The 24,279-nt window shown below is 39.5% G+C and overlaps 1 protein-coding gene across 12 annotated transcripts in view; it reads left to right on the forward strand.

Annotated features, from left to right (window-relative positions):
* Nucleotides 1-6,767: 6,767 nt before the first annotated feature.
* The window catches only part of N4BP2 (NEDD4 binding protein 2), an 83,320-nt gene continuing 65,808 nt past the window's right edge, over nt 6,768-24,279 (forward strand). For 4 of the 12 annotated variants that reach the window (XM_047719144.1, XM_047719151.1, XM_047719150.1 and 1 more), the window contains exons 1-3: nt 6,768-7,024; nt 20,449-20,545; nt 22,692-22,792. Coding sequence is in view for 2 of the 12 variants with exons in the window: in XM_047719156.1 (XP_047575112.1) it covers nt 20,532-20,545 (14 nt within the window). In the remaining 10 variants the exon portion in view is untranslated. Of the gene's footprint in view, nt 7,025-7,068; nt 7,676-20,448; nt 20,546-22,691; nt 22,793-24,279 lie in introns of those variants that run through there. The other 8 variants (XM_047719145.1, XM_047719153.1, XM_047719154.1 and 5 more) reach the window with 5 other exon arrangements.

Raw genomic sequence — 24,279 nt, forward strand, 5'->3', positions numbered from 1 at the left:
AAGGGGAGGTTTATTGTGATAAAAGGAATGTTTTAAGAGAAACAAGGAGAGGGGCACCTCGTGGCTTAGTTGGTTAAGCATCAGTCTTCGGCTCAGGACATTAGCCTGGGGTTCTGGGATTGAGCCCCTCCCTCAGCAGGCTCCCTGCTCAGCGTGGAGTGTGCTACTCTCTCTCCCTCTGCCCCTCCCCCTGCCTTGTGCGCGCTCTCTCTCTCTCTCTCTCTCAAATAAATAAATACAATCTTTAAAAAAGAAAGAAAGAAAGAAACTAAGGAGAGGGTTGCAGCTAGCCCCAGGAGAGACTACAACCAAATCGTCCATCTCTCAATCTGTCTTCTCTGCTTCGTCTGCTTCATTCTTTCCGGGAGAGGTTCCTTTGCTCCCCAGCCTTCTTGCAGAATATATCTGGCCCCAACTTCTGAGTTAATCCTCTAACAGGCTTAGCTGCACAAAGAAACTGAATCTCTCTAGAGTATCTTATTCTTACTAAAATGATATTTTTAAAAAATTGTAAATAGATTCTTTTGTTTCAAAAAGGTACAGTGAAAAGTCTTTCCAGCCCTTTTCCCTCTAGTTACCTATTTCTGTTTCTCCAAGGCAACCAATGGTACCAGTTTGTTCCAGCTCCTTCCAGACCTATTTTATGTATATGTGATAAAACACATTTATCTATCTCTATGTCTAGGTATTCTTCTCTCCCCATTTTTCCCCACTAATGGCAGTATAATATACACACATTTTCACTGAGCAATTTATTCCAGAAACTGTACAGTATCGGCATTTAGAGAATGCCTAGGATTGATGTTGTGAGGTAACATATTTCACCATTTCTGTCTTGATAAACATCTAGGTTTTCCCCTTTTTTTGCTATTACAAATAATGTTGCAATAAAAACTGGAACACTCACCATGTAAGAGTAATTTTTCTTTTTTCTGTGAGCAATCTTTTTTATGCATTGTCTATTTTTTTTCCTATTGGAATATTGGTCTTTTCTTAATGATTTCTACGTATTTATATATTAGAGAAATCAGTCATTTGTCTCCAATTTGAATTGCATTTTTTTCTTGTTTATCATTTGATTTTACTAATGATGTTTTTTGTCTTCGTCCTAATTCTAAAATTCCCCAGGAAGGGCTAATTGGATAAAGACAGATACTCTTGGTTAATTCACTGTGGCTGGGGAGATAGAGTAATTTTTTTTTTTTTTTTTTAATCCTGGAGTGCACTTTATGGAATGGGGGTAAATAAAACTAAGGGGAAATTGTGAGTGAGGAAGGTACCCTAAAAGGAGTCTACTAATTTCAATGTGTAAAGAACCCTTTCTAGTAACTGGGGATACATCTTCTTGCCTAGGGGAAGAGAGCTCACAGCTTAGGGAAGATACACAGTGACACATAGTCACCACTGCAATCGCTTAAAAGCGGATATATAAATTGCTGTGGGCATAGAAGCAGCAGCAGTTCATTAAGTTTGGGGTATCTGGGAGAACTTTACAGGAGAAAAGGAATTTGAGCCGGGTGTGTAAAAGAGAAATAAGTGAAAATGAATGATTGCTGGCCAAGGGCTTAACATCATCGAAAGTAGGTTATATTGGGAAATGTATGATTGTCACAAATGGAAAGAGTAATGTGACTGACAGAAAGACGTCACCAGGAATGGCTATGGGATGTAATATTTCCTTATTGGTAAATGATACAAAATCTTCTAAGAGAGAGAGGTCACAAATAGGCAGAGAGGAAGGCAGAGAGAGAGGGGGAAGCGGGCTCCCCGCTGAGCAGAGAGCCCGATGCGGGGCTCCATCCCAGTACCCCTGGGATCATGACCCAAACCGAAGGAGAGGCTTTAACCCCACTAAGCCACCCAGGTGCCCCTAAATGATACAAAATCTTAACAGTTACGTAAAGCTGGAGCTACCACATATGCTTCTGGACTGAAGCGTGGCTTCCTGTTAAAATCCCCCACAAAGACAGACTGTGTCTCTATCATACCCACAGGATTCTCCCAGGCATGAGAAAGCTATCCTTGCCATACTGCGTTCTGGTTCTCTTAGGGTTTTTTTGTTTTTAATACTCTCTTTGCCAATCCCGTCTCTACCCTTCCCTGTCAGCTTTGGAGGCTGCCTCATGCCTGCCTGTCTACTCATGGAGAAATTGGGTAAAACAGGGATACATTTCTCAAGAGCATTCCTCAGTGTTTCTAGGCTTGAGGGTCCATTTGAAGTCCATATCTGTAGAATTAGTGGCAGGATTTGGATGCATGGGCTGAGGGTGCTGGATTTTATCTTCAAACATATAAATGAGTGTTTCTTCCCAAAGCATGATATAAAATTTTATGCCCTGAAATACTCTCCATGAAAATATGTAATATGTAATGCTATTCCTCCCTTTCATAGTGTACCATGTCATATTAAAATCTCTCAGAATTTATTCAAAGGACAGAATGCAATGAGAGCCTTCCAGTTTAAAAGAAAGGTATAATTTATTTACCCTTCATTTGCAGATTTTCTCATACAGTGTTTTCTTACAATTTTGAGAAAAGCTAAAATAAATAGTGGGGAGCTGTGAAGTTTCTGAGGCAGTCAGATTTCGTTTTTCATGAAGTTTTCACTCAGTCTGCAATGCCCTCTTTCCTCCTTATTTTTTTCTTGTTTCAGTTTGCTTATTTTTGTTTTTTGCTTGCTTATTTTTTGTTATTGTTCTTTGATTTCTCAATAGTAGGTTGATTTTTTTCTCCTCCTTCTGCCCTCCCCACCCAGCTTTACCAACATAAAATTGATAAAATTATACATACTTACGTGTGTACAACGTGATTTAACATATATTGTGAAATGATTAACACATCCATCACCTCATATGATTACCTTGCGGGGGGGCACATGTGCGTAGAATACTTAAGATCTATTCTCCTAGCAAATTTCAATTCTCGAAAGTTATCTCCTATTAGTAGATGTGGTTAGTATTCTATTCCTTCCCTCAGGATATTTGTTTCCTCATTTAAAAATCTTTTATTTATTTATTTATTTTTAAAGATTTTATTTATTTGACAGACAGATCACAAGTAGGCAGAGAGGCAGGCAGAGAGAGTGGGGGGAAGCAGGCTCCCCGACGAGCAGAAAACCCAATGTGGGGCTCGATCCCAGGACACTGGGATCATGATGGAGAGCTGAAGGCAGAGGTTTTAACCCATTTGAGCCACCCAGGCGCCCCTTAAAAATCTTTTAAACACAACTTTATGCCTTGCCGTTATAGATAATTGCACAAAAAAGTCATTTTTCTTCATGATTGAGCCACTAATCTTTGCAAGTAATTAGTAACTACTTTCTATTGAGTCTTTTTACCTGGTTTCAATTATTTTAATTAATCAGAAAGTGAAATATAATGAATGCCATTTGAGAGATGAGTGAGTTTTAGAGGGCTTAAAGTAATTTCCTTAAGTCACAGAGCTCGTAGCTCTTGTTAAGCGTGGTAAAGCAATCCTTTATAAAGATAAGTCCACTGATACTATTTACTTTAGAGACAGCAATATTACCCACTATCCAGTTCCACTAGATTTCAAATTGAAAAATACAGGCGCTCCGCATATGTTGTCTACTTTCTTTCAGTAGCTTTCTTGCAACGATGCTATTCTAGGGGCGCCTGTGTGGTTGAATGGTAAGTGTCTGACTCTGATCTTAGCTCAGGTCTTATCTTGGGGGCTTGACCTTGGGGTTGTAAGTTCGGCCCCACATTGGGCTCCACTCTGGTTGTAGAGCCCACTTAGCAATAATGGAACAATGTTATCTAAGTTTATTGGAGATGAAAAACAAGTATTTATCAGCTATTATGTACAGGAGGAAAAAGTCCCGAGACAGATTTCTTTGATTTGCCATATGCTGTGTTGTAGAGCAATGCTCACTCATTCTTTCATTCAGCAAATACCATGGATGTTTATATTGTACAAGGTTCTGAGGAGAATAAGACTGAATGGGGAATGGAATCTATCTCAAGAATTGCTGAATTACTGAGGGAAATTATAAATATGTAAATAATTATAATTAAGCAGAATGCTGAGCCAAATCAAAGAATGTGAAAGCAGAGATTATTTTTGCTTGGGAGGAAATCATACTTATGTTCTAAATATAAATATAACACAACAAGCAGGTTTAGTATTTAGCCATTAAATAGGCCAAAGATGGCTTTAGACAATATAAAAGATTTACTTATGATGCATTGGTCATTTTATTTACAAAAAATCCAAGACCTTTTCTAAAAGAGAAATTATTATTTCCTTAAAGGTCATCTTTCATAGAAGAAATGGCAGTGTCATCTTACTTAAAGTATTAGGTTGTAGGCATTTAGTCATTCTTCAGATTCATCTGGCATTTTAGAGAATTAAATATTTTAACAAACTGTAATGTAACCCATTGGAAGATTACAGAGAGCAGAGTGTGATCAAGAGTAGCAATTTGGTATTTAAGGTACATCAAGATACTCAACCATTCAAATATCTTTTTTTTTTTTCCATTCAAATATTCTTAAATTTCTTCTTTGAAATGAAAAGATACATGATCTTAAATGAGAATGAGCATGCATAAACCAATCTATTTATCCAATGTTTTAAGCCAGTGCTAATGTCTCATCCTTTCAAAGATGTGTTGTACTTCTGCTATTGGCTTAGAATTTAAACCAATAAGGAAGGAGAACATTTTATAAATATTCACAAAGGAAGGCTGGCATTGTGAATATTGAGTAAAGATTGCTTTGTTCTTTGTTTGAGTCTGATTTTCAGATTTTGTAATATCGATGTTTTTCTCTTATTGGTGTAGGAAGCACTATTTTTTAAAAAATTCAAGCTGGATGATGTCTTGGCTTCAAATATATTTTCCAATGTTAAGAACACTATTTCTTATTGTCCAGGCAAGAAGTGATGAATCTTTAAACAGTGTTCAAAGGAAATCAAGAATTTAAAATGTGTTTTATTATCGTGGTGAACATACTTCATACGACAAAATTGATACTAATTTGCTAGATTTGTTTGAAGTTCATAATTACTAGGATCTTCATTTCCTAAAGTGGCATATATCACTGTTATTAGCCTCTTTTAATGGCTGTTCAGAGGCAGAGTTAATGCTAGGTTCTCAGCAATAGCTATTTATATCTTGAGATTCTGGGTTCTTTATTAAAATTTTTGCTGTTTTGAAATTTAATAAAGCATTAGTAAGATTTTGTATTGTAGTTTTCTTAATTGGGACTCAAGGATCTCTAATAATCATACAAATGATTTTGTATGCAAAAAACATACAAAAGTAAAATGGTGTATGTTGGTTTCATTAGAAAATTTACCATCCCGAGGTCTCTGCTTAAATATTTCTGATTCTTAAAAAACCCCACTAGAATGTTCTATTGAGTGTGAGTAGGTATTCCAATGAGAACCAGATGAAGATAAAATTCACTTGAACTTTCCCAATTTTCCACTCAGTTTAAAGCAATTACTACAACATGGACAGTCTGCCTCTTCGACGCAAAGGAGTACTTCGTCAGGAAGCTGTTTTGTTTCTCTATGAAAAACAATGAAGTGGAATAAAAAGCAATTGCGAGGGGAGTCGAACAGAACGAGAAAAAAAATGGATCAGCAAAAACCACCATCCCCTGCAGAAAGCAAGCGTGAAAAATTCATGCACCAGAAACACTGACTTCACGTCCCAACACAGAAGAAACAAACCAAAGAAAGCAGAGTTTAGGTGAAGAAACGGAGCAGGAGTAGGCGACAGGCTCATGGTACAGTGATCGCAAAAGGGAAGAAAACCTCGTTTTTTCTGGCATCTGGGAAACTGAAGCTCTAAAACCGGAGGGCAAGGTCAGCTGCCTGCAGTCCAGAGCCGCAACAAGCACACGTTCCGGTGCTTCCGCCAGCGTGTTCGGACCCAAGTGCGCAGCGCGGGGTTGGGGAGCAGACTGCCTCCGTCCCGGCCGCTGCCGCCGTCCACCCCTTTGTTTCCCGGCGGCGAGGGCGGCCGGCGCGGCCCGGAAACCGACGCGGGTAGCGCCGCGCGCGCACTGCGGGTTCGCGCGCCCGCCGCCGCCGCGGCCCAGAGCCCCGAGTCAACAGCCCAGTGAGGCAATGCTGAGGCGCTTTGGCTCGCCCCGCTGTCCCTCCCAACTTGCCGCCGGGACCCGCGCGCTGGCGGGCCCGCCCCGGCTGTCATTTCCTCCCCCGCCTCGACCAGCACAGAGTACGACCTTGGGTTTCTGTCTGCTTTTCGGGTAGGGAGCGGCAGAGGGCTAGAAACAGCCGTGGTCTCCCGCGCCGCTTACTTCGGCAAAAATTTGGGGCCCCTATCGATAACGTTCACGAGCTCAAAACAGCGTCCGCCTTCCCCGAAAACTCGACACTTGGAGAAGGGTTTGCTCCTCCCTTGGGGCCGCTCCACCAGGCAAGGGGGAAACACAGGATTTCGGGGAGCTTTTTGGTGGTGGTGTTGGTGAAGGCAGGGGTCCGATGGCAGAATCCGGGCCAGGCCGGGACTCGCTCTCCTGAGGGAGCGGGAGAGAGCGCGCCCGCGGGCCCGGTCTCCGGCCCCGGCCCCGCGGGGCGGGCCGATGCGCCACGGCGGACTCGGGGACGAACCAGAGGTCGCGGCGGGGAGCCGTAGGGTGTGTGGGGGGAGGCGGAGGGCAGCGAGCCACCTGAACGACGTGGCAGCCATTCCCTACTTCCCGAGACCCCTCCCCACTCGGCCGCCCACCCGCCCTCTCGCGGCTGGCGGCTGCGAGGCTGCTCTTCCCGAGGACGGACAGGAGAGCGGCAGTGTCTTCCCCGCCCGGCACTCGCACGCCTGTTTACCCCCCCCACCCCCCACCCCGCAGGCACTCCCCCCCTCCACCTTCCCCACCCCCAGCCCGGCGGCCGCCGCTGCTAGCCAGCCCAGCGCCGCGCGGGAGAGCGCAGTGGCGGCGGCGGGAAAGGGCTGCGGACCCGCGGCGCCGCGTCGCACACTCGACGACGCGGCCCCGGCCTCGACGCCCTCCACCCGCTTTCGGAGCAGGTAAAGGCGGCGGGTGGTAGGCGGGGCGGCGGGTCCGGGAGGGAAGGGATTCCCGGGCCCCAAGCCGAAGCGAAGGGCCTGAGGCAGCGGCGGGCAGCGCTGCGACCCGAAGCCCAAATCCCTGAACGTGGGGGCCGGCGCGGGGCCCGCGGGCCTGGCCGCCTGGACGGAAGGGAAGTGAGGCGTCGGTGAGAGGCGGGTCCTGGCGTGCAGCCGAGGCCGGGCGAAGGCGGGGGCCGCGGCCGCTTCCCCGGCCTCCCAGTCCCGGGCGGGCCTCCAGGCCCCAGACACACACCTCTCGACCCCGGGGGTTGCCTCCCTGTGGGTTCCCGCCGGGACTTGACCTCGTGCTCTTCTCCGAGCACCTTCGGCGTTTCCAGGCGGAGCCTTCTCGGAACTTTGGGCCACCCTCCGTAGTCCTAGCAAAGCCGTTTATTTACTCACTTCGTATCCAAACAAACCTCGCACTCCGCACGTTGATTTTGCGACACCGTGGGGAGACACCCCAGGTCCTGGTATTTGTGCCTCTTTGGCCCTCGTCCGCACCCCCCTCCCCCACCGCCAACTTTGATCCTCTGTGGGACCTTGCCCGAACCCTTCTGTCATCCGGACCCTCTCCGAGCTGTCCTGTGCAAATCCGTCTTCGATAGAGTGAGTCATCCGACGGGGGCACAGTTTATTCCTTAAGCTCGTTGATTAAAGCAGTAAACAGTCCCCCCCACCCCAGAGAGCTAGAGTAATAAAGTGTAGATGCTAGATCTTGCTTGGTGTCGCTTTAAAGAATGTTCCTTTCCGCAACAGCCTTTAGAAGTAGGAATCTGCAATTTGTGGCAGGGACAGGTTTGTACACATTCTCGCCATGCAGTGGTTGTAATGTCTCCATAGCACAGTTCCGACTTGCAGGCAGGATTGGCTGGTTTTTCTACACAACATCTTTAAGCCAATCAAGAAGCGCTGCTTGCCTGGAGACTGGTTAACTCAGAAAAGGTGGGGATTGGTTGAGCGCAGAGAAGAAAATCCTGGTGATGAACCTCGTCTCTGGGAAAACAATGACTGATTTGCAGATGCCTCTCTTCTCTCACTTAAAAAAAAACACCAAAAAACCTTTTATCCTAGCATCAGGTTTTCGTTACGTTTTTATTATTTCTATGGCTTTTTCTCTCAAACACCGAGCTTTCTTTTGTAACTCGTTTTAACCATCCTTCAATTTTCAATGAAAGAATCCTTACATGCTTTTAAGAAATGTAAACGTCATGTGTTTTGATGCTCGGCGTGGTTCAGTTTTCTAACATTGTACGTTTTTAAAGGTCAGAAATTAAGTCAACAATTTCTAGGTCCTGTGCTAGATAGAGCCTTTATCATTTAAGTGGTTGTGTTCAGACAGGGGGGCTGCAGTGGTGGAGATGGTGGGAAGAATAGGGAAGAAATGGCTGCTTTTGTACGAGGAGCCTACAATTTACTTCATGAAAAAAGACTACTATATTAACGGGGGAAAAAAACCCCAACAAAACAGTGCAAAATTCCAGTGCAGAAACCCAGCATACAGTACTGATGAAATGTCAGTCTGTGTACCTGTTGATTTTCATAGCTTTGAAGGGAAGAGTAAAGAGGACCAGGCGTTGGACGGAATAGAAAAAGTGGGCTTAAGTTATTACGGAAGAGTATTTTTTTCTTTATTGAAGTAGGTATCGTATCTTGTACACAGTAGAGGCTAAATAAATATCAGTGTAGGTGCATGTTTTTTTAACTGTCTGAGGATTTTCCTTCTTTTAAAATCTCCTTTTTTGGATTGTGGGTGCCTTTTGATACGCAAAACAGTAACCATTTAGTAGTCACTATGAGTTTTAGGGAACAGCTATCCTCTTTGCCTTCCTTCCTTCAGCTTTTTATATGCAAACTCATGTTGTAAGTCTTGTGAAGAATAGGTCAGGCCAAATATTGGATCTTAATAGATCCCTATTAAATGCCTTTAGAAGTAGCTTTAGGAATTAAAGAAGAGAATGAATGTTTGGAAAATATTTACCATGCCAGGCAATGAATAAGCCAAAAGTCATTATCAACCTAATCACCCTCATCCTTACAGTAATAAAGTGGCTACCAATAATACCTGTGTGTATTTGTGCATATGTATATAAATGTATACATGCGTGTATGTGCATATATGCCAGGCACTGTTTTAAGCACTGTACATAGGCTACTGTATTTAATTTTCACAGTTCTCTGAGATTTGCATTATTACTGGTACAATTTCACAGATGAGGAGACAGACAATATGAGAAATGTGAAGAAAGTTGTCCCAACATCAGCCAATGGGTATTTGGCAGAGCCAGGATTCTATCAGTTCTGGATCTTTCTGACCCCAAACCTTACTCTTATCATATTCTTTTTGTGGCCCTCTGAAACAAAACCTTCGATATCAAGTAATTCGTGACATTTCCAAATATCCACCATTCCTTGCATCAGTTATAAGGTGGATTATTTTATGTACGTTTACAAAACCCCCCCCAAAACCAAAAAAACTCCCAATTAACTGTGATACGCCATTGATTTTAGGGTTGTCCTTATCACATAAAATGTAAAAATGTCTTAAAATTAATGAAATAAGTTATATTGGTTTGTCACATAAACATTTTTTTCCCTCTACATTACAGTTCAGTTTGCTTATATAAAATCATATACAGATTTTAACATTACTCTGAATTTTGGTTTATTGAAGTTTCTTTTAAGTACCCTCCTACCCACTGAACTGAAGTTTTAAAATATGTGTAGGTGGGCAGACTTGGAAGAATCTCAGCCTTGTTCTCCAGAAATTATTTCAGTAGTACATGTAGGTTCAGGTTAATTAATTTGTGCTATCCAAACTCACATAACTTTGAAAATTAAAAAAAAAATCGTTTTGTTAATTTCCATGGAGGTGGAAACTAGCCATGCCAGCTAGGTTTTTATGACTATTAGTGGAATTATTAGCAGGAAGAACCCACATGTTGCCATTGACTGAGCACTGGTTCTGGGTGTACCAGTCTCACTAAACCCCACTAGACTGATAGTGGACACCATTTTTCTAAACATGGATTGTTCGTATCCTTTGATCATATATTACATCAGTTTCTCTTAAAATGTTAAGAATGGTCCAATATATGGTTATTAGTGTCTTTTTTTTTTTTTGAAATATTTTTCTCTAGCTTGGGGTTTTACTTTTTGGTTATTTTTATTTGTCAGAAGTTTAAAATGTTCATACATGAATCCATCATTCTTTTCCTTTGTCATTGTTTCACTTTTTTTTTTTAACATTTTATTTATTTGCCAGAGAGAGAGAGAAAGTACACACAAGCAGGCAGAGAGGCAGGCAGAGGCAGCGAGAGAAGCAGGCTCCTTGCCAAGCAAGGAGCCCAATGCAGGACTGGATCCCAGGACCCTGGGATCATGATCTGAGCCAAAGGCAGCGGCTTAACCAACTGAACCACCCAGGCGTCCCATTGTTTCACATTTCTAAATTAAAACATTTCATTGTTCTACAGATGTGATAATCAGTTTTTTTCTAATATTCCTAAAATTAACTTTGTAATCAGAATTTAGGATAAATTCGAAGCATAAATTCATAATTCTAAGGTAATACCAACTTAATTGTTTTACAGATTATTATTAAATCATTTATCACTGTTAAAAACTTTAATCTTCGTGTTTTGGAAAGCCTATCTTATTACATGTAAATTTTGAGATATAGTTAGGACTTTTTCTGGATTCTTGCATTTTTTATAATAGTTCCTCAGTCTTTTATTGGACTTTTGTGATTGTACCATTTAATTTTATTGTTACTGTCATAACATGCTTGGTTTGTTTTTTAGTGGGCTCCATGCCCAGTGTGGAGCTCAGTGTGTATATATATATTTTTTTTTTGAATTAAGCAGAAATTTTATTTCCAAGCTCATCAAAGATTTTTACAAACACAAAGTATCCTTTTAAAAGTGTCCCAAATTAAATCAAAGGACATCATCAAAATAAAACACTTGTGACATTAAGAATTTATGTAGGTTGTAGTATTTTCACATTATTTTGTTTTTACTCATTTGTAATGTTCTAAAGAACACATTTTTTTAAAGACATGAAATAATGTAGTTTTTTTTGTTTTAAGTACAACCACAACTATAAAGTAGAGGAACTTAAGAAAACAAAGACCAAATCTGCTTCATACACTGGATGGGGCAATCTAATCCAAAACACAACATGAATCTTTCCAAACGAGTTTGCTAAGTGTGGGGCTTGAACTCACAACCCTCAGATTAAGACCTGAGCTGAGATCAAGTGTTGGTCGCTTAACCCACTGAGCCACCCAGGCACCCCTTCATGATATGCATTAGTATTTGGTAGAGGGAATTTCCCCATGTTACTTTCTTGAAGAAAAACATTTTTGTACATCTTCTATTCATTAAATTTAAGAATTACTTTGGGAAACTGACATTAATGATACTTTATTGTTCTGAAGCAAGGTTTCTTTTTAATTAATTAATTAATTATTTGAAAGTGGAGCCCAACATATGGCTTGAACTCATAATCCTGAGATTGAGACCTGTGATGATATCAAGTCAGTTGCCTAACCAATTGAGCCATTCAGGCACCCCAAGGCAGGGCATCTTTTTAAAAAAAATTCTGTGTTTGAATTTTATATTTTCTGCCTAGATTGTTTTATTGTTTTCTCGGTCCTTCTCCCCCTAACCTTTGAACCTTTGATATATTTCTAATATACACTTAATGCTATGCTGAGCTCCTTCCTCCCTCCCTTTAGTAATTGAGCTCACTGAATCTTCCTTTTTTTTTTTTTTTCCTAACACTGGTCCCAACCTAATTACTTTAGCTATGTAAGTATTAAATAAATACTGGCATGAATAGAAGAGATATTTTACTTTTAAAAATATTTCTCTCTGTTACCATCTGTATTCTGATAATTCTCTGTCTCTAACCCAAAGCTCTTTTCCTGGTAAGTGGACTCATGTATCATCTGTCTTCATGACATGTCCATTTGTATGCTATCATCGGTACTAAGCCTATCTCAAACTGTACTCATTAACAACTTTCTGTCTCCTATCCTCAAACCAAAAATACAGAACAGACTGTTTCTTCTCAGTCTTCTTTCTAGGGGAAGATTAAATGAGATAATGCATGTGTGTTAAAAATTCAGTAAATGCTAGAGATTGATAATAATAACTTGGCAGAAACAGGGGCTATCCGTTGTCCTCTGTTTTTGCTTTCACATTCTGATTGATCACTGAACCCTGTTGGATTCTTTCTTCTTAATATTTCTTGACTCTGTGCCTGCCTTTTCCCTATCCCCAAGGCTACCATCCTGCTCAAGGTTAGCATCATCTCTCACACAGATTGCTGCAGTCCTCTCCTAAGGTTGTATCCCTGCTTCCAGTGTTGCCTACCACCCCAACCCCCATTGTAGCCACAGTAATCTATTTGACACAGCTGCACATTTTACTTCCCTGCTAAAAAACCTTTATTGTGGCTTTTCATCATCTTAGGATAAAGTCACCTTCTTAATTTGGCTTTCAGGATCCTCATGATCTAGTTTCTGTTCGCCTCTTCGTCTTCATCTTCTCTCACCTTTTCCCTTTGCCTTCAGTGTGCTGGTCATATTCGGTTACAGCATTTCTTCCTTAGGATGCCAGGTTCGTTCAATCTAAGCCTGAGTACAGGAGCTTCCCTCTGCATTGCCTTCTCTGGTTCCCCGCTTCCCTTCCCTTTGCTTTTGTTGTCTTATGCTTGTCTTTCGGGTCTCAGTCAGGATCATACCTCTGTGGGGAAGCTTTTTTTGATATCTCAAGGCCTGGTTTTTCGGGTTTGTCCTATTTCTTCTGCTTGTTTCCCTAGCCAACTCTGTATTATCACATTGTTCTACTTTGCTTATCTGTCATCTCACCCTATAGTGGTTAGAGTTAGTGAAAGAAAGAGGTGTATTGGCTATCTTAAAAAATGATGTGATTTGCATGGAGGGAATTAAGTAGTTATTTTGAGGTTTACCTAGTAGAGAAGGGAAGAAGACACTATATATGATAGATGAAAGTTTTCTCCCTCCCGCCCCCTTTTTTTGGAAGATTTTATTTTTGCAAGAGAGGGAGAGGGGGAGAGAGCGTGTGTGCAGAGGGAGAAATAGACTCCCTGCTGAGCAGGGAGCCTGATGCGGGGCTCCTTTCTAGGATCCTGGAATCATGACCTGAGCTGAAGGAAGATGCTTAACCCTCTGAGTTACCCAGGTGCCCCAGATGAAAGTTTTCTTGGTTAGGAAAGGGATACTAGGTAGGCCCTTTTATAGTGTCAGTGAAATACATCTTTACGTAAAATTTCCAAATATTCAGTTTCTCTGTTAGGACTTTTTGGATTGCAAGGAACAGAGATACAGTTAGAAATAGCCTATGTCAAAGTAGAAGTTACTGGTTTAATAACCATACAACAGAAATGGTATGGCTAGAAGTGGCCATATGGGCTAAGGTAGGAACTTGCCCATAGGTAGGTCCTTCCTATACTTAAATCTGTGTGTACTGGTGCCATTTCTCCTATTGTGGCTATACTTCATGTGGTAGGACCTGGTTCCTCCCAGCACAGCTCTATTTAGAGCCTTATTTACCAGGTTTTGGGTAGATTTGGTCACATGTCCATACCTTGACCGATGCCTGCAGCTGAAGAGCTGAGGTGCTAAGGTGCTATGCTTAGTTTAGTTTAGATCATGTAATGTGCTCGTTTATGTGTCAGGGATCCGTTAGCAGAAAACAACCCCTGGTGGAGTAGGGGAGGAGAAGGAGTTTTGGGGAAAGAAGTGGTTGACTAGGATACGGATATAGCATATATACAATCCTAGTAGATTGTAGAGTATTTTGCATATAATTTTTGGAGCTATAAAGATCCAGGAGGTCTATTCTATCCTGGGACTCAGAGCTAATAATTCATTATGTAGTTGTAACCAATGTAGTTCACTTCTCAGGATTTCTATTTGTGATTTTCTTCTCGTTCTGACTCCACTCTCTTCAGTGAACATCCTCTCTCCCTGCTAAATCACCTTCTCTTATTTTTTTCCCTTTGTAGTTAAACCCCTTATAATTTTATTTAAAAAGTTGGTAAACATATACCATAAAATTTACTATCTTAACCATTTTTAGATGAACAGTAAGCACAGTAGTGTTAACTGTGCATTTTTTTTGTCTGAATGCATTTGTTTTTATTATGTATTATTAAACAGCTTTAGCAATCTTACTGGCAAGAAGCAATATTAAAAGAAATACCTTCTTTTAATCACCTTGCTTCTTTTATTTTCTTTTTTAAATTTTTTTTTTTTAAGATTTTATTTATTTATTTGACAGACAGAGATCACAAGTAGGCAGAGAGGCAGGCAGAGAGAGAGAGAGGAGGAAGCAGGCTCCCTGCTGAGCAGAGAGTCCGATGCGGGGCTCGATCCCAGAACCCTGAGATCATGGCCTGAGCCGAAGGCAGAGGCTTTAACCCACTGAGCCACCCAGGGGCCCCTCTTTCTTTTTTTTAAATTAACATATAACATATTATTTATTTCAGGGGTATAGGTCTGTGATTCATCAGTCTTACACAATTCACAGTGCTGACCATAGCATATACCCTCTCCAGTGTCCATCACCCAGCCACCCCATCCTGTCCAGCCCCCTCCACTCCGGCAGCCCTCAGTTTGTTTCCTGACATTAAGAGTCTCTCATAGTTTTTCTCCCTCTCTGGTTTCATCCCATTTCATTTTTTTTTTCTCTCTTCCCCCATGATCCTCAAATTCCACATATCAGTGATATTATATGATAATTGTCTTTCTCTGATTGACTTATTTCGCTTAGCATAATACCCTCTAGTTCCATCCACATTGTTGCAAATGGCAAGATTTCATTTCTTTTTTTTTAAGATTTTATTTATTTGTCAGAGAGAGAGAGAGAGCAAGCAAGCAGGCAGAGGTGGAGAGAGAAGCAGGCTCCCCGCCGAGCAAGGAGCCTGATGTGGGACTCGATCCCAGGACCCTGGGATCATGACCTGAGCTGAAGGCAGAGACGCCACTCAGGCGTCCCAAGATTTCATTTTTTGATGGCTGCATAATATTTCATCATCTCTCTCTATATATATACATATATATATGTATATCTATATATTTATGTATATTTTACATCTTCTTTATCCATTCATCTGCTGATGGACATCTGGGCTCTTTCCATAGTTTGGCTATTGTGGATGCTGCTGCTATAAACATTGGGGTGCATTTGCCCCTTTGGATCTCTACATTTTTTTTTTTTTTTAAAGATTTTTTATTTATTTATTTATTTATTTATTTGACAGAGAGAAATCACAAGTAGGCAGAGAGGCAGGCAGAGAGAGAGGAGGAAGCAGGCTCCCTGCTGAGCAGAAAGCCCGATGTGGGGCTCGAACCCAGGACCTGGGATCATGACCTGAGCCGAAGGCAGAGGCTTAACCCACTGAGCCACCCAGGCGCCCCGGATCTCTACATTTTTATCTTTGGGATAAATACCCAGGAGTGCAGTTGCTGGTTTGTAGGGTATCTCTATTTTCAATTTTTTGAGGAACCTCCATACTGTTTTCCAAAATGGATGCACCAGCTTGCATTCTCACCGACAGTGTAGGAGGGTTCCCACTTCTCTGCATCCTCACCAATATCTTTTGTTTCCTGACTTGTTAATTTTAGCCGTTCTGACTGGTTTGAGGTGGTATCTCATTGAAGTTTTGATTTGTATTTCCCTGATGCCGAGTGATGTGTTTGTTTTCATGTGTCTGCTTGGCCATTTGGATATCGTCTTTGCAGAAGTGTCTATTCATGTCTTCTGCCCATTTCTTGATTGGATTATTTGTTCTTTGGGGGTTGAGTTTGATAAATTCTTTATAGATTTTAGACACTAGCCCTTTATCTGATATGTCAATTGCAAATATCTTCTCCCATTCTGTTTTTTGGTTTTGTTGACTGTTTCCTTTGCTGTGCAAAAGCTTTTGATCTTGATGAGGTCCCAATAGTTCATTTTTGCCCTTGCTTCCCGTACCTTTGGTGATGTTTCTAGGAAGAAGTTGCGGCGGCTGAGGTCGAAGACGTTGCTGCCTGTGTTTTCCTCAAGGTTTTTGATGGATTCCTGTCTCACATTGATTCATCCGTTTTGAGTCTATTTTTGTGTGTGTTGTAAGGAAATGTCCAGTTTCATTCTTCTGCATGTGGCCATCCAATTTTCCCAACACCATTTGTTGAAGAGAGACTGTCTTTTTTCTGTTGGACATTCTTTCTTGCTTTGTCAAAGATTAGTCAGCCATAGAGTTGAGGGTCCATTTCTGGGCTCTCTATTCCGTTCCATGGACCTATGTGTCTGTTTTTTTTTGCCGGTACCCTACTGTCTTGATGGTTACAGCTTTGTAATAGAGCTTGAAGTCTGGAATTACAATGCCACCAACTTTGGTTTTCTTTTTCAACATTCCTCTGCCTATTCGGGGTCTTTTCTTGTTCCATACAAATTTTAGGATTATTTGTTCCATTTCTTTGAAAAAAGTTGATGGTATTTTGATAGGTATCATATTAGTTCTAGGTAGCAGGGACATTTTCACAATATTTGTTCTTCCAATCCATGAGCATGGAACGTTTTTCCATTTCTTTTTGTCTTCCTTAATTTCTTTCATGAATATTCTATAGTTTTCTGAGTACAAATTCTTCGCCTCTTTGGTTAGATTTATTCCTAGGTATCTTATGGTTTTGGGTGCTGTTGTAAATGGGGTCATCTCCTTAATTTCTCTTTCTTCTGTCTTGTTGGTGTGTATATGTGCATTGTTAATACAGTAGATCTCTAGAACTTTTTCATCTTGTAGATCTGAAACTCTAGTCCCAAAGAATTCTCCTTTTCTCCCTCTTCTCCAGCCCCTGGCAACCATCATGCTACTTGCTGTTTCTAAGGTTTGACTACTTTAGATACTTGTATAAGTGGAATCGTATAGTATTTGTATTTTTGTGACAGGATTATTTCACTTAGCATAATGTCCTCAAGGCTTATCCATGTTGTAGCATATGACAGGATTGCCTGCCTTTTTTGAGGCTGCATAATATTCCATATTGTGTGTTCGTGTGTACACCAATTATTCTTTATCCATTTTTCTGTTAAAGAACATTTATGTTGCATGGGCATTTTTGGTTGCTTCTACTTCTTGGCTGTTGTGAATAATGCTGCATTGAACATGATTGTGCAAATATTTCTTTGGGGTCTTGTTTTCTTTTCTTTTTGGTATATACCCAAAAAGTGGAATTGATGGATCATAATATATTTTTGACTTTGGAGGAACCTCCATATTGTTTTCTGTAGCAGCTGCACATTGTATTTATTTTATTTTTAAAATTCATATTACAGTATAGTTAATATTCAGTGTGAAATTAGTTTCAGGTATGCGACATAGTCATTCAGCAATTCTTTATATTACTCAGCAGCTGCACATTTTACATTCCCACCAGCAGTACACAGGAGTTTCATTTTCTTCCCATTCTTACCGACACTTGTCCCTGCTCCCCCCCTCCTTTTTTGATAGTGGCCATCCTAATAGGTGTTAAGTGATACCTCATTATGGTTTTGGTTAACATTTCCTGATAATTAGTGATGTTGAACATCTTTTCATATGCTTGTAGATCATTTGTATATCACTTGTAGAGAAATAACTATTTGGAGTCCTTTGCCCATTTTGAAAATTGAGGTTTTGTTTTGTTTTTTGACTTGTAAGATGTTTGTATTTTGGATATTAACATCTTATCAGATGTATGGTTTGCAAATATTTCTCTTATTCTGTAGATTACCTTTTTGCTCTGTTGATTGTTTTCCTTTGCTGTGCAGAAGGTTTTTTTTAAGTTTGATGTAGTCCTGTTTGTTCTTGCTTTTGTTTCCTGTGCTTAGGTGCCATATCCAAGAAGTCATGCCAGTCCAGTGTTATGAAGCCTTCTCCCCTGTTTTCTTCCAACAGTTTTATGGTTTCAGGTCTTATGTTTAGGTCTTTAACCCATTTTGAGTTAATTTTTGTATATGATATCAGGCAAGGTTCCAGGTTCATTCTTTTGCATGTGGATATCTGGTTTTCTAGGCACCATTTGTTGAAAAGACTATCCTCTCCCCATTGTGTAGCCTTTGCATCCTTGTCAAAGATTACTTGAAGGTAGGGTCCCTGGGTGGTGCCTTTGGTTAAGCGACCGATTCTTGGTTTCGGCTTAGGTCCTGATCTTAGGAACATGAGATTGAGCTCCACATCAGGCACCATGTTCAGTGAGGAGTCTGCTTGGGATTCTTTCTGTCTTCCTCTCCCTCCCCTTTTGCCCCTTTCCCCACTCATGCTTGCTCCCTCTCTCTCTGTCTCTCTCTCTCAAATAAATAAAGATTACTTGACTCTATATGTGAGGATTTATTTCCGGGCTCTGTATTCACAACCTGAGATCAAGAGTCCTGTGGTCCACTGACTGAGCCAGCCAGGAGCCCCTCTTCAGTTTTATCCTTTAAGATTTCTTCTTTCAGGGGCACTTGGGTGGTTCAGTACATTAAGCGTCTGCCTTTGGCTCAGGTCATGATCCCAGAGTCCCGGTTGCAGCGGGGAGGTCCTTCTCAGTGGGGAGTCTGCTTCTCCCTCTGCCCCTCATCCTGGTCTAAATAAATTAAATCTTTAAATTTTTTTTTTTCTTTCATTTTCTTTCTTCCCATTACTTATAGAGTGGTTGAATTTTTCTTCTCAGAACACACATGGATAGATAACAAGATATAACCTTTACTCTGCTTTATGAAAACTTGGCATATTTGAATTAGAAGTTTCAAATTAAGTGTTGGTATTTGGATTAAAAATAATTTTTTTCTTTTTAGATTAGACAGACTAGTTTATTTGAAGCATGGTACATTTAAAGACTTTTATAAATGGAAAATACTTAAGCATATAGGAAAGTAGAATAGTACATTGAACTTGTGTATACCCACCTTCTAGATCGAATAATTTTTAATAACTTTGCCATATTTACTTTACATATCTGTGTATGTACATCTAAATTTTCTGCACCATTTAAAAGGATATTAATGGTGGCAAGTGAAAGTTACTATTTTTTTTTAGGATTTTATTTATTTGAGAGAGAGAGAGTGAGTAAGAGAGAGAGAAAGAGTGAGCAAGAGAGAGCACAAGCCAAGGGGAGAGACAAAGGGAGAATGGGAGGGAGAAGCAAACTCAGTGTTTCAGATTCAGGTTAAAGGTTTTTAGACTAGTACTTTAGCAATGCTTTGTATTCATATTGTTTCATGTTAAGAGCACATAATGTTTATTTGTCCATCATTCTGATGCTGTGTTTCATCACCACACTGAGGTGGTGACAACCAGATCATTTTATTGAATGTTATCTTTTTCTTTTTGCATCTGTAAGTCATCTGTGAATGGCACTTCGGCACCGGGTAAATCTCTATCAACCTGTTTCACCTAATAATTTTAACCTTCTTTGGTGATGGCTGATTCTTGTTCAGCTACTCGTTATAAATATTAAGATTCTTTTGTTCCTTTCACATTCTTTTTGTATAGTCATGTTCTGTGAAGAAGTTTCCCTCATCAATTAGGGCTATTTTGTTACCTTGAAATGATGTTCTACCTGGAGAATAAATGCTTAGTTTGTTCCTTTAATATAGCCTTTTCTGGAGGGTTACAGTTACCTCCAGTGGTGACAAATGAGGTTGGGTCTTTTTTCTTTGTCTTTGTTTTTGTTTTTTACTTTTGTGGCTTGCTTTCTTTCCTTTTTTTTTTTTTTTTTTTGCCAATGTATACTTTTATTTATTTTTTAAAAATTAATTTAATTTTATTTTTTCAGTGTTCCACGATTCATTGTTTATGCACCATACCCAATGCTCCACGCAATACATGACCTTCTTAATACCCACCAACAGGCTCACCCAACCTCCCACTCTTCTCCCCTCCAAAACCCTCAATTTGTTTCTCAGAGTCCACAGTCTCTCATACTTCATCTCTCCTGTGGATTTCCCTACTTCACTTTTCCTTTCCTTCTCTTAATGTCCTCCATGTTATTCCTTATGCTCCATAAGTTAGTGAAACTATATGGTAATTGATTCTCTCTGCTTGACTTATTTCACTCAGCATAATCTTCTCCAGTCCATGTTGATACAAAAGTTGGGTATTCATCCTTTCTGATGGAGGCATAATATTCCATTGTATATATGGACCAAGTCTTCTTTATCCATTTGTCTGTTGAAGGGCATCTTGGCTCTTTCCACAGTTTGGCGATTACTTTTGTGGCTTTCTGTGTGGAATATCATATGTACTTATAAGTATTACATATTTTGAACTTCGGTTTCATTTAGGATTATATTTCGATGTAGATTTGCCTTTATTGTATATATAAAATATATTAATTTTTTTTGTAGTGAGAAGATATGTTGAATAACAGGAAGAGCTGTAGAGTTTGCAGATATCAACTGTGGCCTTAATAAGCACATTCTTAGCGTCTATGTCAGACAGATGGTAAGTATTGTTAAAGTCATAGAGTATGAATTTTTTGCACTTAGGTTCTCAAGGATTTTTAGTGATTTAAAAAAATCTCTCAGAAAGAAAATGTAATCATGGATTTTGTTACTAGAACTTCTCAAAGAGCTTGTGCTTGTATAAAAAAACTGTATTGTAGTCCTACTTTTCCTCTTTAATGTTTCCCCTTTAATGTTTTAGTGTCTCTGCTTCTAAAATGCTTCTTCATATTTTATATATTCTCCATCTGCAAATATTATTTGTGCACCTATTTTATGTATGGGACTACAGCTAACTGTCAGACTGGAGTATGTATCATTACCTGTGTTACTAAGGAACATGGCTAATGGGGAAATATACACACATAGATGAAAATATGTTGGTAAAACCAACAGTGTGAAGCCCTAAAATAACCAAGCAAGACTAATACTGGCAGTATGTAATGGAGGATTATAGAAAGTGTTGAAGAACTCTAGAGAATTACATCTTCCTGGGTTTTTTGGCCAAATGCTGTATATTATTTAGCAACTGGATTTTTCCCTTAAAAATATGTTGCAGGGGTCTTTCTGGTTTCTACACACATCTGGTTTCTTTATCTTAAACTGTTTAATAGTTGCCTAGTATTCTAAAGGGTGACTTTTACCATAATTTATTCAGCCAGACTCTTATCCATTGATATTTAGGATGTCTTCAATGATTAGATATGGTAGTTTTTATGTCAGATAAATACATTTTAAGATTACTGGTCACTTAATTCTGATTACATTTTGTATAAATGCTGATGTTTTGTTTGTTTGTTTGTTTGTTTTTAGTGACACATCTTTTGGTACCTCCATGAGATTTAGTATTTATCTTATCCTTATCATAGTGGTACACTTAAAATCATTTTGTAGGTAACTTAATCCCCAGTAAAGATGGATTGTTTGGTTTGGGTGGCATTTGTTTCTGAAAGAGATGTTTCTTCATCTTGTTTGGGATGATAGAATGTTTTGAGTTCTGTGACTTCCATATATATTCCTTATAGAGTGATGTTTTCATTTTTCTTTCTTTTTTGATGGCTTTAAGGAGCTAAAGTATTATTAATAAATTTGATTGTTAGTATCAATTTTCTTAGGCCTCTCCTTTCTAGATGGTTGATATTGCATATATTAAATAGAATATCTTTCTTGATTGTTAAAGAAATTTGTTATTTTCTGATATTGTTCTATGAAGTTAAGTTTTCTAAAATTAGTAGCCTTTGTATAAATATAGTAGATTTATTTGTAAATGACATGGGGAATTTCTTTAGTGTTTTAGTATTGTGTTGATGATGTAGCTTTCGATAGGAAGGTTTTTTTTTTGAAGTGGTATTTATTGATATATTCACTTTATTTTTTATTTATTTTTTTTTAAAGATTTTTATTTATTTATTTGAGAGAGAGACAGTGAGAGAGAGCATGAGCGAGGAGAAGGTCAGAGGGAGAAGCAGACTCCCCATGGAGCTGGGAGCCTGATGTGGGACTCGATCCCAGGACTCCAGGATCATGACCTGAGCCGAAGGCAGTCGTCCAACCAACTGAGCCACCCAGGCATCCCGATATATTCACTTTAATGGCAGTACTAACTATTGCCATAACAGTGTTAGAGTTTGTGTTCACTCTACTACGTTTATAAATATCATGTTAACCCAGGCTTTTTTTTTTGATGTTTAGAAGAACATGTATCTTTATCTCTTAAAACAAAACAAAACAAAACCCCCCCAAAAAACTTGAGTTGTTAAGGCCTCCTGCTGGAATATTCTGATGATAATCAGTGAGCAAATACATATTGGTTAGGTTCTCTATCAGGTTAAAATTGAATTATAGAGGTAGGAGAGCTTAGAAAATGTGTATATGAGGGGCACCTGGGTGGCTCAGTTGGTTGAGCATCTGCCTTCAGCTCAGGTCATGATCCTGGCATCCAGGGATCGAGTCCCACATCAGGCTCCCTGCTCAGCAGGGAGTCTGCTTCTCCCTCTGACCCTTACCCCTCTCATGCTCTCTCCCTTTCTTTCTCTCTCTCTCTCTCCAATAAATAAATAAATATAAAAAAAAAAAGAAAATGTGTATATGAAATTTAAATTTTCATGGTCTCATTATTAATAAAAATTTATATTACTTGTTTTTAGGTTCTTCATTTGAGCCAGTTTCACATTTCTCCATAATATATCAAACCTTACTTACCCATCCTTATTTCCCACATCCTTTTAGAATACACTCTCTAGGTCAGGTATGTATGTGAAGAAGCTACATAACCTTGTTTAAAGTAGTGTATTAATAAAGCTCTCTTCATAGAAGAAGGAAGATGCATTGGATCAGTTGATAAAAGAGTTGAATATCACGCAGGGGGATAAATGGGATTGAAATAATCTGGGTACATAAAGTAAAACTGGTACTTGGTGGTAGTGTATGTTTTCATAGAGGTGCTTCACTATACTAAATATTAGTTGGACACTTAAGCTGCCTACATGTTTAGATCTTTTTCTGTATAAATGGATACCATGGAAAAAGAGGTAGAAGGGATGTATGGCTTGCCAGGTGGAGGAAGTATAGGGGAAATCTAAGATTCAGCTTTATTAATAGTGGTTGTTTTTTCCCTCCTGATTATTATTATTATTATTTTTTAAATGTTTTTTTTTTTTTTAAGATTTTTATTTATTTATTTGACAGAGAGAAATCACAAGTAGGCAGAGAGGCAGGCAGAGAGAGAGGAGGAAGCAGGCTCCCCGCTGAGCAGAAAGCCCGATGTGGGGCTTGAACCCAGGACCTGGGATCATGACCTGAGCCGAAGGCAGCAGCTTAACCCACTGAGCCACCCAGGCGCCCCTTCCCTCCTGATTATTAAAGTATGTATATAGTATAGATTATTTGGAAAATGCAAAAGTAGTATTTGAAAAGAGTAGTATGCTAAATATAAAGTTACTTATAATCCCATAAACAAGAGATTTCTTTTCCAGTCTAATATTGTAATCTAAACTAGTCCCATTTGGGTGTCTGTATAAATTATATTTAGTTTTGTGTCTTTCTTTCTTTTCTAACAATGTCTTAAAAAAAAAACAAAAAAACCTCTCGGGGCGCCTGGGTGGCTCAGTGGGTTAAAGCTTCTGCCTTCGGCTCGGGTCGTGATCCCAGGGTCCTGGGATCGAGCCCCACATCGGGCTCTCTGCTCAGTGGGAAGCCTGCCGCCTCCTCTCTCTCTCTCTCTCTGCTTGCTTGTGATCTTTGTCTGTCAAATAAATAAATAAAATCTTAAAAAAAAAAGCTGTTTAAAATAAAACAATAACAACAAAAAACCTCTCAAATATTATCCAAAATATAGTCTTTAATGACTGTATAAAATTCCATTTTAGGAATCTTAAAGGGATATTGTGCTTAGTGGACTCTAATAAATCTGGGTTCAATCCCAGTTTTGTTCCTTGAGAGCCTTAAGCTTGATACTTATCTTTTCTAGTTTTTATTTTTCTTATTTGCAAAATAGGCATAATATTACTTACCATTTTAAAAATTAAGTAAAATCATGGCCATAACATTCTAGCTGACGTATGTTAAGTATTTAATAAACTATAATTCCTATCACCAGAAATTATTTTTTCATTTCTTTCTCATTACCTTGTTTTTTAGTTTTTCTTTGTAAAAAAATTACTGTATTTTGAATATTTCTGTATAAATATCTATTTAAATATGTAAATCTGATTGTTTTCTATCATGAATTTCTTG

The sequence above is a fragment of the Lutra lutra genome, chromosome 2 (genome assembly GCF_902655055.1).
Source record: "Lutra lutra chromosome 2, mLutLut1.2, whole genome shotgun sequence".
In the NCBI taxonomy this organism is placed as follows: Eukaryota; Metazoa; Chordata; class Mammalia; order Carnivora; family Mustelidae; genus Lutra; species Lutra lutra.